At 32.8% G+C, this 17,844-nt stretch overlaps 1 protein-coding gene across 1 annotated transcript in view; it reads right to left on the bottom strand.

Moving 5' to 3' along the window:
- LOC127876233 (cytokine-like nuclear factor N-PAC) overlaps positions 1 to 15,108 on the bottom strand; it is an 85,221-nt gene extending 70,113 nt beyond the window's left edge. Inside the window, exons 1-4 of the mRNA XM_052421294.1 lie at positions 15,027 to 15,108; positions 14,895 to 14,931; positions 7,203 to 7,285; positions 4,110 to 4,245 (exon numbers count right to left, since the gene is read on the bottom strand). Coding sequence (XP_052277254.1) covers positions 4,110 to 4,245; positions 7,203 to 7,285; positions 14,895 to 14,931; positions 15,027 to 15,061 — 291 coding nt within the window. The 5' untranslated portion in view covers positions 15,062 to 15,108. The remainder of the gene's footprint in view (positions 1 to 4,109; positions 4,246 to 7,202; positions 7,286 to 14,894; positions 14,932 to 15,026) is intronic.
- Positions 15,109 to 17,844: the final 2,736 nt, after the last annotated feature.

Below are 17,844 nucleotides of genomic sequence, written 5' to 3'. Positions count from 1 at the left end.
GAGATGATCTTAAAAAAAAAAAAAAAAAAAAAAAAAATTAGGGGGGGGAGGGGGGGGAGGGCACGGGGGATGGTTTGGGTGGAGTCTATTGTGGTATGTCAGGTAAGAGTAGTTTCATCAAAGTATCAATCAAATCTAATCATAAATAAAGAAGTTATGGCAATTTTAGCAAAATTTAATAATTTGACCTTGAGAGTCAAGGTCATTCAAAGGTCAAAGTAAAATTCAAGTTGCCAGGTACAGTAACCTCATGATAGCATGTAAGTATTTGAAGTTTGAAAGCAATAGCCTTGATACTTAAGAAGTAAAGTGGATCGAAACACAAAATTTAACCATATATTAAAAGTTACTAAGTCAAAAAAGGGCCATAATTCCTGACAATGACAACCAGAGTTATAAAACTTGTCCTTTTACTGTACCCTTATGATAGTTTGTGAGTGTTCCAAGTATGAAAGCAATATCTATGATACTTTAGGGGTAAAGTGGACCAAAACATAAATCTTAACCAAATTTTCAATTTTCTAAGTATAAAGGGCCCATAATTCCGTCCAAATGCCAGTCAGAGTTACATAACTTTGCCTGCACGGTCCCCTTATGATAGTTCATAAATCTTGCAAGTATGAAAGCAATAGCTTTGATACTGTAGGAATAAAGTGGACCTAAACACAAAACTTAATCAAATTTTCAATTTTCTAAGTATAAAAAGGGCACATAATTCTGTCAAAATGCCAGTCAGAGTTACATTACTTTGCCTGCACAGTCCCCTTATGATAGTTAGTAAGTGTTGCAAGTATGAAAGCAATAGCTTTGATGCTTAAGGACTAAAATGGACCTAAACACAAAACTTAACCAAAATTGTCAATTTTCTAAGTATAAAAAGGGCACATAATTCTGTCAAAATGCATGCCAGAGTTATCTAACTTTGCCTGCCCAGTCCCCTCATGATAGTAAGTAAGTGTACCAAGTTTGAATGCAATAGACTTGATACTTACTGAGAAAAGTGGAACTAAACGCAAAACTTAACCAAAATTTTCAATTTTTTAAGTATAAAAAGGGCACATAATTCTGTCAAAATGCAAGCCAGAGTTATCTAACTTTGCCTGCCCAGTCCCCTCATGATAGTAAGTAAGTGTACCAAGTTTGAATGCAATAGCATTGATACTTTCTGAGAAAAGTGGACCTAAACGCAAAACTTAACCGGACGCCGACGCCAACGCCAACGCCGACGCCAAGGTGATGACAATAGCTCATAATTTTTTTTCAAAAAATAGATGAGCTAAAAATGATTATTTATAATCATATTAATACTATTTAATTTTCATTGTTGGCGCGCTATTTTTTCCATTCCAAAAGTCAACGGCTGTAGAAAAATAGCAAAAAAATCACTGGACCCTTTTCCCCCCATGATGCTCCTTATATGGTCTTGCAATCCGAATATCAAGGGTGTTATCCCTTCTGTTTCCAGGCCTTGAAAAATCCACTTGACTGCTCGAATTTGCAAGTGAAGTTGACGGTCAGGCGAGTAAAGTTTGTTAAATACTCGACCGACCGGGCAAGTGCTGTTTTTTCCGGTTGAGTAATATAAATTAAGTTCAAAAACTCCTGCCACATCAATAGCAATTGCAAACTATTTTTCGAACAAACAAAAATTAGGTTTAGTACACAAAGAAACTGCACTTTTGTTTTGACAATTTTCATGATGTCACGGCAGGGTTTTTTTTTACTAAGAAAATGACGCCGATATTCGGCGTCTTCCCCTACCAAAATTTTTCCCCTTAAAATACAATTTCCCCACCAAAAATATCATTTTTCACCAAAATACAATATTTTCTCTCACAGAAATGTTTATTTTTCCTTGGGGCATTCGACAATTATCCAATTTGCACCATGTACAACGAATTCGCGCTCTCTCTCTCCAGACGAACACACAACATCTGGGAATCCCAGTTATTCTAAATATAGCTCTTAAATAATGTCATGTAAACTGGGCAACTAATCGTAATAATCATGTGACTATTTTACTGGATACTGGTCTTGCGCGAGAAGGGTGTTTCGTCAATTAATTACCGGAAACCAGTCGAATTTTCATCCGGGCTATGTGCAAGCCGAGGTATAAACGTGAAAACAGAAAAAAATGTCTCACAATAAGCGTTCTTACACAAACAAAATAAAACATTCGAACTCGGAAGATACTGAACGCATCGAGGCATTTTTTAAGAAAGAATCATCGAAAACCGTTATAACCCAGCAGGATTCCGAGGTAATCAACATCGAACATTGTGAAAATCGAAAGTAGACAATCGGCAGCTGCCGCTCCTTTCCCTTCCAATACTGTAGCAAATCAAGATCGTCAACCCATTCATCATGAAATTGAAATCACAAAATTGACATCGTCCCCCGGCCCCAGTACAAAAATATAGTTGAAAACATTTCCCATTATTAGATCTACACCTGCAACTTTATTAAGGACTTTGACTTTAATACCTGTTAAATGTGTTTAAGAACAAAAAGGACAGAGACAAGTCTCTTTTGACGAGTTATAGACATTGAAATGAACAGTTTTTATTTTTTCCCCTAATATCTCTCTTTCGTACTCTTTTTTTTCCCCTTTCACCCAGCGTCCAGCGTCTTCCCCTTTCTCTAAAAAAACAACCCTGCACGGGCACAGTAAAAATAATTCTCGAACTCGGTTGCGCTCATTTCGTAGAAGTCAGTGCTCTTAGCTTATCAATTAATAGTGAAAGACAATTAAATATATTTGTCGTTCCTTGAGATTAAAATTTCATTTTAATGTCAATATCAATAAAATAAAAAAATACACAACTGGTTTATTATAATATTTCTTATATAAAATTATAAATAAACAGAATAGCAAGTGGTTGGATTTTGCTAAAGGAACTAGACACATCTCAGGTCTCAAACGTACAGGGCCACGACCAAAGAAGCCAGCGTCCATGGAGGTTTCATCCAGTGCAGACTCTTACTTTAATTGATTAATTGTATTTTTTGCAAAATAAATACAACTATAGTATTGACTTATAGATGTTTGTTTATTACAAGGAGACAAAGTAAGATGATGGTTTAAGTTTAGAAAAAGGTTCTGTTTGATCATCACAATAAATATAGAGGGCGAGTGGCCCTGGATTTATTTTTTAAGGCCTGGTTTCACCTCACCTGGTAACCATGGCTAACAAATTTCTTAAGGAATGGTCTCAATACCAGTCAAATTGGGAAGTTTGCAGTCTTTCCAAATACTTTTGTTAACACAAAGAATGGTCTTACAGATATAAAAAACAATTACATGTACATGAAATAGTGTGCAATCAATATCTTCCAAGCAATTTATGATTTTATGTCACTGATAAGTTGTATTTGCCATTGTATAGGGCACATAAACGCAGTGATTGAGATAAGCACAAGCCAATTACTGCTGCACTGTTTTGAACATGGCTCAGATTTTCCAGCCATTTTTTTGCCTAATTGGGAAAAGTACCTTACCAGCCCAATTGCTAAAATTGCGCTCGAAAAAACCCAAAATAGGGAAAATTCACCTAGTGTAGTATTCATATTTGAAAATTGGTGTATTTGAGTTTTTGCTCCCAAATACTTTAAAATTGATAACTCAATGTTGTCAAGTTGTCAATATTATATTTACTTAGGAGCTGCATAGAAAAACTAACTAAATGGTGCACTTTATTATCTTTTTTTTAAGAATCCTTCAATTGGGACTTTTTTTTACAGCAATTGGGAAATTTGTATTTTTTTCCTCTTTGTGAAAGTGCCCTATTCCAGTACCTTATAAAGGAGGAAAAAAAACGCTGTTCTCAGTTTTACAGTGGTATGTTGATAGCACGTTTACATAGTCATATAATAAAAATTTGACAAAACTGATAATAACAAAGACTGCTAAAAAAATTCTATGTAAACTTTTTAACAAAGATTTGGGAGTTCCTTACTTCAAATTCAGACAAACAAATACAGGTACTAACATAAGATTGGGAATCATCAATATTACTGTTTCATGTACCAAATGAGAAAGGCTTCACTAGTGAAAATGACTACCTAACGTGTGTTACGTTTACATAAATGTGGCATGACAAAGAATTTACCTCCACTGAAGTATTTTTGATTGCATCTTCTATGGCCTCAATGGCCTCTTTGAAGCCTTTTGGTATTCTGGCTGTCAACAAGAACTTCTCCTTGTTTCCAATATAGGGATAGACACTCTCAAATGGAATCCAGGCACTTAAAATTGAAAACAATTGATAGACTGGTCATAAATACCTGTAGTGCTGTGCATGTATTATATCAAGGACGGATAGGGTTATTATATTATACTAAAATTTGCTTTGATAAAAATATTTTTCAAACTTGGATTGATAAAAATTATGGTTCAGTGTTTTTTCTCTACATAAAATTGGTACCATTAAACGGCACCATTCCCACTTCCACCATTTTTCTGTTAAAAAAATATAAATTCCAAATTGACATAAAAATTTCCCAATTCACAGGAAAAAATTGGTAAAGAGTTGCATTCCCACATGCTAATTCCTTTTGTCAAAACATCTCAGCCAACACAATAGGTTAGTATACATGTACCTGCTTACGTGCTTCAATAAAACCCAACACTAAATCCAGTTTTGTCTAGATTTTTTGTTTTATCAATACTGTATATAGTACAATAACTGTTTTGATAATGACTCATCTAAAAGACCGTAATGATCAAGATACAGTATGTTTGCCCTAAGATTAATTTCAAAGAAATGTCTATTCAATATCATTTGTTAAGATAACCAAGTAAATTTATAACCAGGGGTGTCAATTTGCCGAAATCTAAAATCCTGAAAATCATCCTAGAACTTGGGGGCCAGAGTCAAAAGAGTTTTAATGATTCATTAAATTATGTTTCCTTTGTAAACAATATGCCAAAGGTCAATAATTTGTGTTTAAGAGTGACATTTTGTGACAAGAATGCTTAAAATAACAAAAACAATCCTCTGATTTATATCAATATCAAAAGTTTTCCTGGAGGTCTTAAATCCTGAATTCAGGAATAATCCTAAAAATTGACACCTCTGATAACTTAAATTAAAAGCGTTCAATGTTCTCTACACTACAAAGTTTTTATAACAAGAGCTCGTAGGTCAGAGACCGATGCCCCCAAAACAGGGTCTTGACACCCATCACTCAAGTCAATCAGTCTATTTGTTGAAAAGTTATTGATCAGAAACAATTTTCACTTATTGTGACAGTGTCCTTGACCTTAAACCTTAGTAGTGACCCAAATTTCAATAGGGGTATTCTACTGTCTAAGGCCAAAGCACAGTCTTAGCCGTAACCCGCTGGACCGTTGACCGGGTCGAGTGATTTTTGTGTCGGTCGAGTGAAAATTCTAAGCCGGTAGCCCGATGGGTCGAGTGATTTTTCCGTGTCCGAACTTAGTAACGAGCCCGAAATAGCTTCATATAGACGCTTATTCAAGACTGCATTGGTTATTTCCCTCGAGCACTTATTGATTAGAGGCTTATTGAACAGTGCAAGTCGAACTCGCGAGACGCTATAACAATTATTATTACTTGGTGGAGAACTTGTGGCGATACATTTATTTAAATGTATTTTCTGTGTTATTTTGAGTGCGCATCGCACAAACATCAACCGCAAAATGAGAATGAAGGTAGCAACACAAAATATGAACAACAAAACGAAAATCCAAATGTCATGGAAAAATAATCAGTCTTGGCTTCATTTTGATGTCTCCAAGTATTGAGAAATTTGATTAAATGCCTGCATTGCTGACTTGCTGGTATGTGCATGTCATACATAATGTAAAACAAGATGTGTTTGTGAAACACAATGTCCCCCTATATGACGTTTGACCTTGTAGGATGACCTTGACCTTGACCCTTCACCACTCAAAATGTGACCCTTCACCACTCAAAATGTGCAGCTCCATGAGATACACATGCATTTCAAATATAAAATTGCTAGCTTCAATATTGCAGAAGTGACATTACATGAGCAATTTTGACCCATATATTTGACCTTGAAGGATAACCTTGACCTTTCACCACTAAAAATGTGCAGCTCCATGAGATACACATGCATGCCATATATCAAGTTGCTATCTTAAATATTGCAAAAGTATTCATAAAATTAGCGATTTGGGCCACATATATTTGACCTCTGACATTGAAGGATGACCTTGACCTTTCACCACTCAAAATGGGCAGCTCCATGAGATACACATGCATGCCAATTATCAAGATGCTATCTTCAATATTGCAAAAGTACTCATAAAATGAGCGATTTTGGCCACATATATTTGACATCTGACCTTGAAGGATGACCTTGACCTTTCACCACTCATGCATGCCAAATATCAAGTTGCTATCTTGAATATTGAAATACTGCAAAAGTGTACATTAAATGAGCGATTTTGACCCATATATTTGACCTTTGATCTTGAAGGATGACCTTGACCTTTCACCACTCAAAATGTGCAGCTCCATGAGATACATATGCATGCCAAATATCAAGTTCCTATCTTCAATATTGCAAAAGTTATTGCAAATGTTAAAGTTGGCGCAAACCAACCAACCAACAGACTAACCAACCAACAGACAGGGCAAAAACAATATGTTCCCCACTACTATAGTGGTGGAAATAAAAATATGCAATTAAATAGCATGCACTAACTTACAAGTATAGTTTTTTTTACAGATAAAGTTCCTGTCAAGGAACAAATCATGACAGTAAATTCAAAGGTGTATTATACTGCATTTTAGAATTTACTCATTGTTAACTGTTAATAGAAACAAGCTTGGAGTAAATAACTGGGCATTTTTATGTTAATATGCAACTTATTTTTTGTATATGTTTTAATAATTATTCAGCGTAGTTAATAAATGTCCCAATACGGGTAAAGACACTTAGTTTCCCAGTTTGACAGGTACCAGTATCAGAAAAGTGGTGCGGAAAAACTCTGTAGTTAACCAAAATGCTTCTTACTTCATCAATGTTTGTCTGACTTCAGTCAACGTTATTTCAATATAAAGTTCACATAAAGAGGTGAATAAAAGGTCACATTCAGGGGTAAAATATATATATATATTATGCAGGGAAATTAAAATAATGCCTCAAATAAGCCCTTAAAAAACGGTGAATGATAATCATTGAGTTATGATAATTTGATTTTATCTTACTAGTTTTCTGATCCAAAGAAGTAGATGAAGTGAGAGTTTTTATCTTTCTTTGGTTTCTTCACATCTGGCTTAGGTTCTACAATCTGAAAATAGACTAGTTCTGGCTTCCATAACTTTAAATGTCGCTTTATATGATTTTTGACTGGCGCGACTTTATAGTTATGGACCAACCCCATTAGGAAAGTCAACCAGAAATTCCCGAAAAGTTGACAATTAACAAAGACCGGTCCAAAACAGCTTTTAAATGGAGTTGTTGGCCCAAATCAACCACTTGATTGGAAAGATTGACATTTTTCACATTTAACTGATATATTCTTTCACAAAATACTATCTTAAACATTTAAAATGTATCTATTCTGCTCTCACATATCGAGAAAAACAGCGATCTGACAGACTTTCTTGAAATGCGAATCTCCCGAGATTTCACGGTCATATGACGTTATTTCTATTTTTAGTAACAAACCATGTGCTCAGGTCGAGGGTTTGGCGCAAAACTATTGTAACTATGATTTTTTCTCAAAACCACTTTCCACTAAAATTGTACATATTTTCATACCCTGCATCCATAAAAAAAATATCACAGTTATATAATTAACATGTACAATTTTATAGTGATCCTGCAAAAATGTTGTATCTAAAATATGTAAAGAATGTATTGCAACACTATTGTATTTCAAGATACATTAGTGTTGCAATAACATATTTGAATCCAAACAAAAAGTCATATTGCAATACTATGGTATCTATAGATACAATAGTGTTGCACATATAAACTCAGTAGTTATATATTTTCCTTTTTATTGCAACACTATTGTTACTCAAGATACAATAGTTTTGCAAATTAATTTGCATGTATTTTCATATAAATATATTTTGTCGAAACTATTGTAACTTGAGTTACAATAGTAATGAACCAAGTTTTACTGCTTTTCCAATATATTTTCAGTGTAAATAACATTACCGATGTTTGAATTTACACAGGTACATAAGTTTAAGTATGGCATTTCTGACTATGATAAATAACATTTTGATGTTTTAATGTATACAGGTACATAAGGCTAGGTATGGTATTCCTGACTATAATAAATTACATTATTAGGATGTTTGAATTTACACGGGTACATTAGTCGAGGAATGGTATTCCTGACTGTGGTAGAAAACATTAAGAATGTTTGAATTTACACGAGTACATTATTCAAGGTATGGTAAATCTGACTATGGTAAATAACATTAAGAATGTTTAAATTTACACAGGTACATAAGTCAAGGTATGGTATTTCTTACTATGATAAATAACATTAAGGATGTTTGAATTTACAAAAGTCAAGGTATGGTACTCCTGACTATGATAAATAGCATTTAGGATGTTTGAATTTACACGGGTACTTTAGTCAAGGTATGGTATTTCTGACCATATGATTAATAACATTTAGGATGTTTGAATTGACACAGGTACATTAGTCAAGGTATAGTATTTCTGACAATGATAAATAACATTTAGGATGTTTGAATTTGCACGTGTACATTAGTCAAGGTATGGTATTCCGGACTATGGTAAATAATATTTAGGATGTTTGAAATTACACAGGAACATTATTGAAGGTAGAGTATTTCTGACTGTAGTAAATAGCATTAAGGATGTTTGAATTTACACGGGTAAATCTGAGTATGATAAATAACATTTAGGATGTTTGAATTTACACCGGTACATTAGTCAAGGTATGGAATTTCTGATTATGGTATAAATAACTAGGGATACAAGAGGTTACAAATATAATTAACTGGTTAATCTTTTTCAGTAACCGGTTATTAACCGGTTACCGAAAAGCCTTATGTAGTTTAAATAATTTATAGTACGTAAAAAATGTCATACAGCTCGAACCGCTCCGTAGAAACAAAAGTTATTTCAAATTTGAAATCGCTTGTGTTGATAACATGCCAGTTTGATAATAAAATGTACTATACAAATTATTTTCATAATTTTGTAAATGTATGCTATATATTTTTTTATTTTTCCTGTGTAAATGCATAGGAGTAAAAAATTAAAGAACTACACAATGTTCATTTTTATGTTTTATTAACTTATTTTTGGTTGGGCCGCTTATATTACGTTTGCGTCGTATCGTTCACAAAAATGGCGTATTCCTTTGTTCGTTCTGTTATAATATTTAAAACTCAAATTGCCTTAATATAGAAATGTTTTTTTCCTTTCAATGCGACGTAAAGTGGGCTATGTGTGTTCAACGAATCCGCACCTCTTCTTATTCGATAATTGCATACAATGTATTTTGTTGTTTGCATTTTATCGTTTGTAGATGAAGCTGTATCGTTTGATTTTCATTTTACAATAAAAAATGTGCATAAAATAAAGGACACAAAAGCAAATTAAATTAATATTGAACGAAATGTATGTTGAATATTTAATATAATCAGTACATTTATTAAATAGCGATGTAACTAAGTATAATGATCTTGAATACTGATAGTTACGTATGTTTGTAAACGTACCATAGCGCACAAATTTTACGCAATTACACGAATAAAAAATTTAATGGGTTTATTTTTAAAATATTTCTATTTGATGTTTAATAATTTAATTAGTTCATAATTTGCTTTCTTAAATAAAACTTGCATCGGACAGTAATGGTCGTATTGTTGGACGTACATTATCACAATGATATTAATTTTTAACTCGTAAAGATTGTAACTACGAATGCAATTCTTCATAAAATTGTTACTTATAAACACGGAATTTTCGCGAGCAATCAGTGTTGAATATTGGTTAACAAAACATCAAAATAAGCCGTCCAATGTCTCAACTGTTTTTTATTGCGAGTTCAATAAACGTGGCAATTACGTCTTCGCTAATACCGGTAGATCCCACTCACCGCAGTTCGCTAGTTAAATTTTAGCGAGTCAAAAGACTAATAGTATCAGTTATCAAAACGTACCCCCTATTTGTTATCACAAAGGTATTGATTAATTGCTTTATTACTTTGTTGACATGTTATTTATTACCGGCAATGGTGCGGCCTGTTGTTCTTACAAGTCGCCAGCGCAAGTTGGCAGTATGCCACACGAAAAAAGTAAACAAGTACGAATTATTCCATGAAAAAAGCAACATAATCAAATATTTTTTTCTAGGTTAACCTTTTCCGAAAATGTAAACGATTAACTGGTCGTTTCAGAAGGTTAACCGGTTAGCCGGTTTACTTCTTGCATCCCTATAAATAACATGTTTGAATTTACACGGGTATATTAGTCAAGGTATGGTATTCCTGACTATGATAAATAACTTTTAGGATGTTTGAATGTAAACGGGTACATTCGTCAAGGTATAGTATATCTGACTATGATATAACATTAAGGATATTTGAATTTACACAGGACATATTAGCCAAGGTATGGTATATCTGACTATTATAAATAACATAAAGGATGTTTGAATTTACAAGGGTACATTGGTCAATGTATGGTATTTCTGACTATGATAAGTAACATTTAAGATGTTTAAATTTACATGGGTACATGAGTAAACGTATAGTATTGCTGGCTATGATAAATTACATTTAGGATTTTTGAATTTACACGGGTACATTAGTCAACGTATGGTATTGCTGACTATGATAAATAACATTTAGGATGTTTGAATTTACACCGGTACATTTGTCAAAGTATGGTTTTCCTGACTATGATAAATTACATTAAGGATGCTTGAATTTTAACACCGGTACATTTGTTAAGGTATGGTACACCTGACTATGATAAATAGCATTAAGGATGTTTGAATTTACACGGGTACATCAGTCAAGGTGTGGTATTCCAGACTATAATAGTAAATAACATTAAGGATGTTTGAACTTACACAGGTACATTAGTCAAGGTGTGGTACTCCTGACAATGATAAATAGCATTTAGGATAATTTTACACAGAAACATCAGTCAAGGTATGGTACATTATTTAAGGTATGGTATTTCTGGCTGTGGTAAATAGCATTTAGGATGTTTGAATTTACACAGGTTTATAAAGCAAGGCATGGTATATATGACTATGATAAATAACATTTAGGATGTTTACATTTACACCGGTACATAAGTCAAGGTATGGTATTTCTGATTATGGTACATAACATTTAGGATGTTTGAATTTACACTTGTAAATTAGTCAAGGTATGGTATTCCTGACTTTGATAAATAACATTAAGGATGTTTGAATTTAAACGGGTACATTAGTCAAGGTATGGTATATCTGACTATGATAAATAACATTTAGAATGTAAGAATTTACACGTGTACATTAGTAAAGGTATCATGGCATTCCTTACAGTGGTAGATAACATTTAGAATGTTTCAATTAATACGGGTTTATTTGTCAAGGTATAGTATATCTGACTATGATAAATAACATTTGGGATGTTTGAGTTTACACGGGTACATCTGAGTCAAGGTATGGAATATCTGACTATAAATAAAAACATTTCGGATGTTTGAATTTACACTGGTACATTAGTCAAGTTACGGTATTTCTGAGTATGGTAACTAACATTTAGGATATTTGAATCACATGGGTACATTAGTCAAGGTATGGTATTCCTGACTATGATAAATAGCATTTAGGATGTTTGAATTTACACGGGTACATCAGTCAAGGTATGATATTTCAGACTATGGTAAATAACATTAAGGATGTTTGAATTTACACAGGTACATAATTATTAAGTCAAGGTGTGGTATATCTGACTATGAAAAATAACACTCAGGATGTTTGAATTTAAACGGATACATTATTCAAGGTATGGCATATTTGACTATGATAAATAACATTTTGATGATTGAATTTAAAAGGGTACATTAGTCAAGGTATGATATTTCTGACTATGATGAATAACATTAAGGATGTTTGAGTTTACACGGTCGGGTACATCAGTCAACGTATGGTTTTGCTGACTATGATAAATAACATTTAGTACAATTAAGTTAAATGGACACGGGTATTGGTGTTTTATCAGTACGGATATGGTTTCATGAGTTAAATCTGATGCAACGACCAAGAAATTCAAAGGAGGATTCTGTTGAATCAAATTGAAATGGGAAAAAGACAGAGACCTCATAAGGGGCCTTTTCACAGATTTTGGCATGTATTGAAGATTGTCATTAAATGCTTTATATTGATAATTGTAAACATTGGATCAACAAAGCTCCAGTAAAACAAGAATGAAATAAAAAAAGAAGAAAAAAAACAGTAACACTCAGCTGAGCTGGAATCACTGACCCCTGGAGTCCTGGAGTAAACGTCTACCGCTAAGACCACTCGGCCATCTGTGCTTATACAATGATTGGTGTATTTGATATTTTATATACCGTAAGCAATCCTCGTAGATTAACAAAATATAAAACAACAACAGAACTCTCCAAATTATTCATTTGTTTCCTGTTGCAACGCTTAATAATTTCAGGTTTTTAAATTGTCAAAAGATGCATAATGGATCATTTAGAGCATCGTAATTGTTCCGAATTTTACTGTTTCCTCACCAAATATCATAACTATAACGAAAATTTGCAAATCTGAAACAACTTTTTTTGATTTTTTCAATTTACCAAAACGTGAAAAAGGCACATTTAATGCTTTGCAAAGCTCATGCCATTCCATTGGTGTCCACCATACATTCTTCTTTCTCCTCCTTTATGAAAATTTTGTATGAAAGTTACTGATGAAGTAATGTTTGGATGTTAGCATTAAGTATCATTTTAATGTTTTGGATTTTTTGTTTTGTTTGTTTATAATGAAGTTATGGACCTAAACATTAGAAATATAGGAATAGTGTGTAATTATAACAATACATGTTTTAATTGCACAATGCAGACTTTTAATTCACATATCAATTGCCAATTATTTCACAAGTTCTGCAATTAAATGACTGTCTTTATACATTATTTGATTATAACTATGGCATTTTAGTATAATGGCATACAATGGGAAAACAAATCTTTGCTAAATAAAAAAAAATAAGATTAAGGAAATAACATATTTCAATTTTATATTAAAGGTACTTAAGGTAAATCTACTTTTGTAAATATTAAAGATACCTATCATATCAAGACTTAAGTGTTTATTTTCACTTGCAACTGTTATGTGGCATTGTATCAATGATTATTGATATTATTATCATAATACACTCATTTAAATTTGTTTATTTTGATGGAATGTTATTTTGTAAGATACCAGTCTTGTCAGTTGTAAGTACCTGGCCAGTCATGGTGTGCATTTTCTACTGTAACAGTTGAAATGAAACCAACCGTCCATCGAAGTATACTTAATTTAATGTCATTAAAAGATTTCTTCCCTTCTTTATAATTACGTTATAAAATTAAGGTTATAAACAAAAGGACATGTCCATTAAAAATCTTCCTTTATAGTTACAATATTTCTTGGATATGTCAAAACCATCAATTTTAGATAAAAACTTAGTGCAAAAGTAATGCATCTTTAGATACAATAGTTTTGCACCAAATTATATTGGCTAAAAAGGAATAAATTTTAACGCAACAGTATTGTATCTTGATATTAATCAAATACATTTAAATGAATCAATATTTAAACAAAATGTTAACTGTTATGTTTAAATACAGTTATTTACTACAAGTTTTAGCCTGGTTTTTATCAGGAAGTGAAAATTAGGGAAACAAGGATGTTTTTATGATCTCCTGTAAAATTCTAAAAATGTGAGTTACAATAGTTTTGCGCCAAACCCTCGAGGTGTTTTCAAATTCAGAATGACATTTCCCGGTATTTTAATTATTCTGGCTTATTTTGATAACAAATTGTAGTGTCAATACAAAGTCAAAGTAAATATTATATAAAACTACCTGATTCACAATGAAATCAGTCTTATAATCCGCCAGACGTAAGTTGTTAATGACAAATAATAGATTTCAGAAAACGAAAGTAATGTTTACAATTTCAGCATAACATGTCAAGGTTTATCCGAAAGTATCCAAATGAAAACTCGTCACGTGGCAAAGCGACAATGGCGTCAAAATTGTGAATTTCAGACTGATGAGAGTTATTTTCATCTATTGTAAGATGCATTTGAAACATTTGAACCTTAAAATATTCCTCGATGCAGTAATTTATATTCATTCACCAATATATGTAGAAATGTATCCAAGAAAATGAGCTTTCTTTGATTTATAGCGTGACATAAATATGTTACGACTCTGGTTGACTTTCGATACGGGGTTAGCTTCAGCGTACAGGTCTGTCAATACTATATAAACTGTACGCTGAAGTTTCTTTAGCTAAAAATAGACATGTTCCAAAAGCCGCATTGCTAAGGTAAAAACATAATAAACATCTTAAGTAAACCCTTTCAAGAACTAAATAAACTTAGACATTAATTAAATTGAAACAATTTGAATGAAGATTGAGTGGCCATCTGTGAGTGTGACTGTGACTGAATAAAATAAGTGCACATAATTTGGAAAGAATCTCCATTGAAATTACACAGTTCGGTGCGAAATAGCTTCCAATACGTCAGGGTTTAAACGGAATAACGTTATATGTCGCTTTAAAATTAGTTAAAACAAACGCTTATTCAACAAAACAAATTTACAATTTTTGAAATTTCAAAATTTGGTCACAAACGCGGTTATCTGCCCGTAGCACTGCAAAGCAGTTATCGTTTTATTTACCTTTCCTGGCCAGGCGGGAAAGCTTCTCATCTTTGCCCTGAAAATAAAGTTATGGAACATATTAAAATGAGTGACTTTTTACAAACCGGTTAAAAATACTTGTTATTATGAAGGAAAATACAGAATTTATACCACACAAGATCGCCAGGTTTGAACTTAGACGCCATTTTTGTTTAGTTTTGGGAATTGTGGGTCAATCCGGCGTGGGTGCGATTTGATTCGTCAATGGTGAAAGGGAGGTAACTAAATTACGAATGATTGTAAAAAAGCCCAAAGTCGAAACGGTCTGCTTAAAAATGTTGTTGTCCAAATAAGTTTGCGATTGTTTTCGGTAACCGACAACTCTGTGGATCAAAGTGCGATACATTTATCGACTGTTTCATTTCATGGACATAGGTTTTCTAAATACTGAACTGGAATATGTATATACATTTTTTACAAAATATATTATTTATTAAGGAAACATATTTACAAATTGTCGAAATGTTTCCTACTTTTGTCTCAGGGACAACACAATAAAAGGACCCAATTTACCCGAAATAGTTATAAACTAATGACGAAGACTCATGCTGAAAAACAGTTTGATTATGAATGTTCACAACCTATTAATAATAATAATATCATCAATGCGTCATAAACGTAAAACGATTGAATTATTTGCAATATTTCTGTTATCTTTGTTAAATTTTGTTGCAACAAATGGCTCACTTATTTCAAATATCAAATGCGTTCAACCCTTTAACAATCCGGATAGCCAAATGGTTAAGGTGAAAGCTTTGAATCTAATGGACGCTGATTCGAGCCAAAATGTAGGCAAACCTTGTTCTTTTGTATGTTCTTTTTTACTATAACGGAGCTTCTCAGTTCCGCTCTTTAAATATAGAATTTTTTATCATTTATTGACGTACAGATAATATGCCTCAATCTGTCAACTAATCCCTCAAGTATATCTTTGGATTGAGATTACATATTGCGAGTTGCTTGCGTATAAAACAATTGTAGTAAATGAGTATAAAAACATAGACGACATTTAGGCACATTCATAACGCCCAGTTTTCCAAAGCGAAGCTAAATTGGTTTAGCTTGAATCTTAGATTTAAGTAAATTGTCACGCAAACCTCTAAACAACCTAACAAACTCCACCAACGCAAGCTGCAGTCTCATATATTGTCAAAATAACGTGCGTTATTGATCCTCCATTTCAAAGTAATCCTAAAGTTTCCTTAGTTTTGATACAACAACTTCATTGGTATGGACGTCTAATTGTTGATCAGCAGTTTTGTCAATTCCATACGTAATTTTGTTACACATCTTTCCTGTTTGTTCGATGATCACATAAAAGCTACACGACAACGAAAATACGAAATTTATAAATAAAAACACACATAAGATTTGCAAATTTAGAGAAATTTGCAATAGGTATAGTTTCAATGATCTCCATTACAGTTATAATAAGAGGAACACATTCAAATAGTGAACAGCTTGTGGGATAATGTAAACGTCGTGAAAATGTATCATTACATGTTTCGAATAACGTATATACTCATGATTTAAATAAACTTTTTTTTACAGGGCATCATGGTATATTTGTGTTCTAAAAACCCAATATTAACTTGTATAAAACTAAATCTTCGCACACGAGCACGTACCTTAACGCAAATCACTGCTATAATGATGAGACAATTATCTATATGACAATGGTAAGTGTATTTTTACATGAGTCCAAACCGTTAATAAGCATTTCAATCAAACTTGCCAGGCATAAATAATCGTATACGTATATGGAAACATTGCATATTAACCCATTTATAGTGGACTCTCCCATCCTTCTAAATTGGATCAATTTATTTCCAAAATTAGGGATGTTTAGTATACTTATTTCTATAATTAGAATATTTCTTACAGAAATTCCTTTAAGCAAACAGCGCAGACCCAGATGAGACGCTGCATTATGCGGCGTCTCATCTGGGTCTACGCTGTTTGCAATGTCCTTTTTTCAGGACGCTAGGCATAAATGGGTTAATCGTGAATGTTATATACAAGGAAAACAGTAGATGTTCACAGATTTCTTGTTGTATGATACAACATTTTCAAACATGAAATCGAGTAATTTTAAGAAAATTCACATGACAATCAATATGCGCTAGTTAGCTTTTACAACTAATACTTTTACGTCTGTATATTGGAGTTGAACGACCGCGCGAACACAAAATCAAATGTTATTTATCAATAAAATATTGTTTTTACGGTATCTGGTTATATTGAGATGGTGATTTTTCTACATGCATGTTACCGTTATTTATTGGTAACAACGGATTTTGTTTTATCTATGCAGCGTCTCGTCTTTTTCTGAAGTTCTTCACTATTTTAATTGATGTCAGAATGACGATTAATAAAAAAATCGTATATCGGTGATATTGGTTTTTTAAAGCAAGAGGGCTTAAGGCCGTAGATCGCTAACCCGAGACTTGAAAGAACTGAACTGTGTTGAGCATCTTTGTGATGTTTTCGTAACAATTACATAAAGTATTCTTTTAATATACTTGTCTTTTAAAGAAGTTTTTCAATTTTACAATTTACTTCAGAATGATGATCAATACAAAAACAATTTATTTGTGATTAGTCGTATTGAAAGCTGAACTGGATTTATCAGCGCAGCGTTTGTGATGTTTCCGTCACCATATCAGAAGTAAGCCGAGGTATCATTAGAACAGATGTTCTGAGCAAGTTTCATGATGATTCGGGAGACAATTTTCTAGTGTTCAGAAGGTTGCACTTTAATCATATAAGGTACCAGGCTCTAAGCCTCTATAGGTGGATCTGTTTTATGTTTAACAAACAAAAGAGCAAGAGTGGCCATGAGTCCCTTAAATGAATTCATAGAGTGATACTAGTGTGATCGTAGCTGACAGAAAATTGTTTTTACTAAGAAAACCAAGTTTCCAGGAGG

This window comes from Dreissena polymorpha, chromosome 4 (genome assembly GCF_020536995.1).
Source record: "Dreissena polymorpha isolate Duluth1 chromosome 4, UMN_Dpol_1.0, whole genome shotgun sequence".
In the NCBI taxonomy this organism is placed as follows: domain Eukaryota; kingdom Metazoa; phylum Mollusca; class Bivalvia; order Myida; family Dreissenidae; genus Dreissena; species Dreissena polymorpha.
Note: the sequence above shows the minus strand (reverse complement) of the source record. Positions and strands in the feature narration are given on the sequence as shown.